At 34.4% G+C, this 4,753-nt stretch overlaps 1 protein-coding gene across 1 annotated transcript; it reads right to left on the reverse strand.

The window, feature by feature from the left end:
* Nucleotides 1–361: 361 nt before the first annotated feature.
* On the reverse strand, nt 362–2,874 carry LOC21410275 (cytochrome P450 71B34). Its single transcript, XM_010102053.2, has 2 exons — nt 1,979–2,874; nt 362–1,049 (listed from the first exon to the last, which is right to left on the reverse strand). Exons 1-2 carry the CDS (start codon nt 2,864–2,866, stop codon nt 441–443), a joined length of 1,497 nt encoding a protein of 498 aa, XP_010100355.1. The 5' UTR covers nt 2,867–2,874; the 3' UTR covers nt 362–440.
* Between the last annotated feature and the right edge of the window lie 1,879 nt (nt 2,875–4,753).

The raw sequence follows: 4,753 nt of genomic DNA on the forward strand, positions 1-4,753 counted from the left end.
AAGCATACACCAAGGAACTCTATCTTAAATTTCTCTTGTCAACTCATACATCACGATGGTGAAAAGATAAGGACTAAGAGCAGATCCTTGATGAAGGCTGATCCAAATAGAGAACTCTACTATGTAACCTCCAGCAGTTCTCACACTCATGACCACCCCATCGTATATGTCCTTAATTACGTTGATATACCTCACATGCACTCCTCTCTTTTCAATGGATTAAAATTCAACATATAATAGCAAAGGATTAAATTTCAACATCAAGATGTACAACTCCATAATATCATAAACATGTAATTATGCTACGATTAATGCAAGCGAAACCTTGAAATCAACAAGAATACAGCCAGAGAAGGGAAAAAGAAAGTACATTTGCTGGTTTTAAATATCTTAAGATATTGAAGAAGCCATTGCTTGGTTAAAGTTTGATCTTCTGATCACTATTGGTAGCTAATTGGAACAAGTTTAAGAGGGAATTTCTTATGGATTGCAAGTCCAGATGCCTCATCCATGTCAATATCTGTCTCCTCCATCCCATCAGGCAATTTCCAGTCAAAACAGCACAAGAGGTTTGCTAGTGTGAGCTCCACCATAGCAATTCCCATGTAAATCCCAGGACAGCCTCTTCGACCGGCTCCGAATGGCAAGAACTCGAAATGTTGCCCTTTGTAATCAATGGAGCCATCAGCAAACCTCTCAGGGATAAACTCTTCTGGATTATCCCAATAATTTGGATCTCTTCCTATTGCCCAAACGTTAACTTGAAGCAGAGTTTTCGGATAAACATCGTAACCGAAAAGCTTAAATTGGGACATGGTTTCTCTTGGTAACAAAAGTGGGGCTGCAGGGTGCAGCCTCATAGTCTCTTTGACCACCATTTTCAGATAGTCAAGTTGATGAATTTCGCTTTCACTGACTAATTCTCCTTTCTTGACACGAGTTCTGATTTCATCTTGTGCTTTCCTCATCACTCTTGGGTTCCTAGCAAGCTCTGCCATTGCCCAAGTTATGGTTACGGCACCAGTGTCCACTCCAGCCAAGAATATATCCTGGGACACATAAAACACAAAACTTAACGCGGTTCATCAATATATGTAGAATTTAGGAGCAATATAAATATAAGTTACTATCACACAAAATCGAGTAAGTTATCCGAAATTATAAAATCTATTAATATCAAGATATTTTCTTATGTGTAAATTGACATAAATAAGTTCAAACTACCAATAAAAAGTAATAATACATAAAATATTTTCCTCCATAAAAGCAACACAGCTTGCTTTATTAGTTCCACGCTTAAAGAGTACTATTAAAAACATAGACCAGTAGAACAAGAAAAAAAACAAAAATAACAAAAATAAACAACCACTATTTCATTTGGTGTGGGAAGAAGGCTACTCCTTGTCCTCAACATGGTCTTAAATTTGACTTAGTCCCATTCTGGTAGATAAGGTATATATTAATCCTTTTTTTTTTTTGGTTGAAAAGAAACAATTAATAAACAAAAGTTAATAAAACACTTGTGATGGCTTACCATGAGGAAAAGAAAAATTCTTTAATAGTGGTTTTCGACAAATGTTAAAAATTGCTTTTACAGTAGTTTCCAGAGAAAAAGTAAACTAAACAAAGTGAACAACTAATAAAACAAGTGTGATGGTTACCATGAGGAAAAGAAAAGAAAAAAGGTTAAATAAACAAACAACTAATAAAATTAGTGTGATGGATTACCATGAGGAAAAGAAAAGAGAAAAGGTTAAATAAACAAATAACTAATAAGACAACAAGGAGAGAACTATATAGTTTGTCATGGTTTTATGCAAGCCTATTATTTATGTCATTCCAAATAATTACGTGTCATTGTGGTCTTTTATTTTCTCTTACTAATTGAATGGCAATTATTTATTTTTAATGGAGTGACATAAATAATACTTTTTAATATTTCTGGTTTTTTTACCATAAAACAAGTGTGATGGATTACCATGAGGATAGCCTTGGTACAATCTCTAGTGAATTGAACTTCACCAAATTCAGATTGATCTCTCTCCATTCTCAGCATCAAGTCAACTACATCTTCCTGCTCTTGTGTAGTAGTCCTATTGAGATGCTCATCAATCACACGTTGAAAAAAATCATCCAACTCATGGAAGCTCCTCTCAAGTTTTGCATGAAGACCAGTAAGCCTGTCAACAAACCAACCCACAAAAGGAAAGAAATCGGAGGCTGTGAAGCCTCCTAACACGCTTTGTGCCCTATGCATTATCTCCTCAAACTCATCATTGTCTAGTCCAGTCTCTTCAAATTTCTTTCCAAAAGCAATTCTTAAAGTCACGCTTGCGGTGAGAGCAAACATCTTTTTGCTGAGATCAACAGGAGTCTTAGTGAAAGAATTCCCGCGAAAAGAATCGATGAGAGAACCAATCTCTTCCTCTCTAACAAATCGAAAAGACTGCACGCTTTTGAGGCTAAAGAGCCTGACAACACAGACTTTCCTCAACTCCCTCCAGTGTTCACCATAAGGTGAGAAGCCCACATCTAAAAAGTTGTAAGAAAGTTTTCCAGGACCAGCTAAAGGAGGTCTACTGCAACATTCCAAGTCATGAATCTTTAAGACCTCCTTTGCAGCCTCGGCTGATGAGATGACAATCGCGGGTACTCCTCCGAGTTGGAGGCGCATAACGGGCCCATACTGCATCGAAAGTTGCCACAGCGAACGATGTGGCAGTGCACCAATTTTGTGCAAATTGCCTATGATAGGAAGCTTTGGAGGGCCTGGAGGATCTCTCCTGTTTTCTTTAATTGCTTTTGTAATCTTGTTTCTCATGAGAAAGAGCAAAGTTAGAAGTGGGACAAGAAGAATTAGCCACATGGTAACCAAAAAGCTTTATCTTGTTCTTCTAACAATGTTGTTAGCTCTCTATTATATATAGGAAACATGAGTAGGCTTTTTTAATCTGAAATCATTAGTGACCACATTTTTTTTTTTTTTATTGACTTTAACTTGATAACACATCTTAATTACTTCTCTTGTGTAAGAGTCTTTTGATTTCCTAGGACTGTGACTTCTCTGGCTTCTTTTATGTAGCAGTTACGTATTGCAATCTTAATTACTTCTCTTGTGTAAGAGTCTTTTGATTTCCTAGGCTTCTTTTATGTAGCAGTTACGTATAGCCAACAGGAAGGATTGGTTTTTCGACCCCAATTATCTGATTGACAATGTCAATTACTGAAACTCCATGATTCAGATTGATTTGCTAATGACTTTTGCTTGTGGAATATTAATGGGCATATGAAGTTAGAATCTCCTTTTGGCTGTATAATATCCACAAAGCAGGTGATGGAGAAAAAGATCACTTGATGAACATTGAGAGGAGCTACATCTCGTTTGGCCTTCGGACAAACTAAATGCCGCTTTTGGCTTAGAAAACGACATCTCGTTTCCATGAAGACGAATGCCAAAGTTATAACTCTAATACGCCTTCCAAAAAATTATTACGATTTGTTGCGATCAGATTTCAGACTTTCTGCATAATTAAACTCTTACAAAACTATGAGTTTTTTGGTAAATATAAACTACATGTCGTTTGGTCTTGAGACAAACTTATTGTCGGTTTTGGCTTACAAAACGACGTATCGTTTCCATTGTGACGAATGGCATGATAAAAAGTTTAAAACTCTAAAATATTCCTTGCAAAAATAAATACAATAAGTTTCTATCAGGATTTCACATTCCTAAACTCTCACAAAACTACGGCATATTTGGAATTAATCTCATTTTTATTTTTCACGTTGTTCGAGAAAAAAAAATGAAAACGTTTTTAAAATGAGGTTTGGCACAATAAAGACAAAAAACGTAAATGAAAATGATTTTTTAGTTTAGTGTAAAATGAAAGAGAAATGAAAGTCGTTTTTCATTTTTTATTTTTATTTTCTCCTTTCTCGAGCAGAGAGAAAGACATTAATGAGTTTTTTTATACTGAAAACAATCTCTTAATAAAACTACCAAACGCATTTTTAAAAATAATTTATGTCTGAGATTGAAAACGTTTTTATTTTTATTTTCATACAAAAAATAAAATTATTTTAGAACAAGTTCCAAAAACGCTCATGATTTTTGATAAATACAAACTACATGTCGTTTACCTCATGATAGAACTAAAGTGTCGTTTTTTCCTTACAAACGACATATCGTTTCCATAGTAACGATTGACTGATGCCAAAATTGGAAACCCAATCCTTTCAAAAAAATAAATAAATAAATAAATAATAAGAAAAAAAAATAATAGATCTCCAATACCCCATTCAAAAATAATTACGCTGGTTGCTATCAGAATTTTACATACCTAAACTCTCACATTATTTTTTTTTATGGGCACATTACTATTATTTTTCATACATTTAGTTCTTTTCTTTTTAGGAAAATCCAATTTGTTCCTAATATAGTTGTGTTATGAATTTTCTCTTTTTTTTTCTTTCTTGTGTCTTTCTGTATTTTCCTTTTAGAAGTTGGAATTGGGATTTAAAGCACAAGAAAAAGAAAAGAATGCAATGCTCTTACCAAATTAAAAGGTTAACAAGATAAGGATTAAGGCATCGAAATAGTATATTCCAAAAATAAAAATAAAAAATGGAAAAGGAAATAGCTTAACTCAACCAGGGTTTGCATCTATCAACATGAATGGTTACACGTAGTCAATCCAACACCAATAAATACCGACCAACAGTCCAGATTAATCTTTGGGAACAAATCCAACGG

Source organism: Morus notabilis, unplaced genomic scaffold (genome assembly GCF_000414095.1).
Source record: "Morus notabilis unplaced genomic scaffold, ASM41409v2 Scaffold99, whole genome shotgun sequence".
NCBI lineage: Eukaryota > Viridiplantae > Streptophyta > Magnoliopsida > Rosales > Moraceae > Morus > Morus notabilis.

Bases quoted from the DNA above. Each gene is read 5' to 3' on its own strand.
- LOC21410275 (XM_010102053.2), bottom strand. From the start codon at position 2,866: ATGTGGCTAATTCTTCTTGTCCCACTTCTAACTTTGCTCTTTCTCATG. The intron at 1,050-1,978 runs GTAATCCATCAC...TATGTGTCCCAG, and splicing joins GTACCAAGGCTATCCTCATG to GATATATTCTTGGCTGGAGT.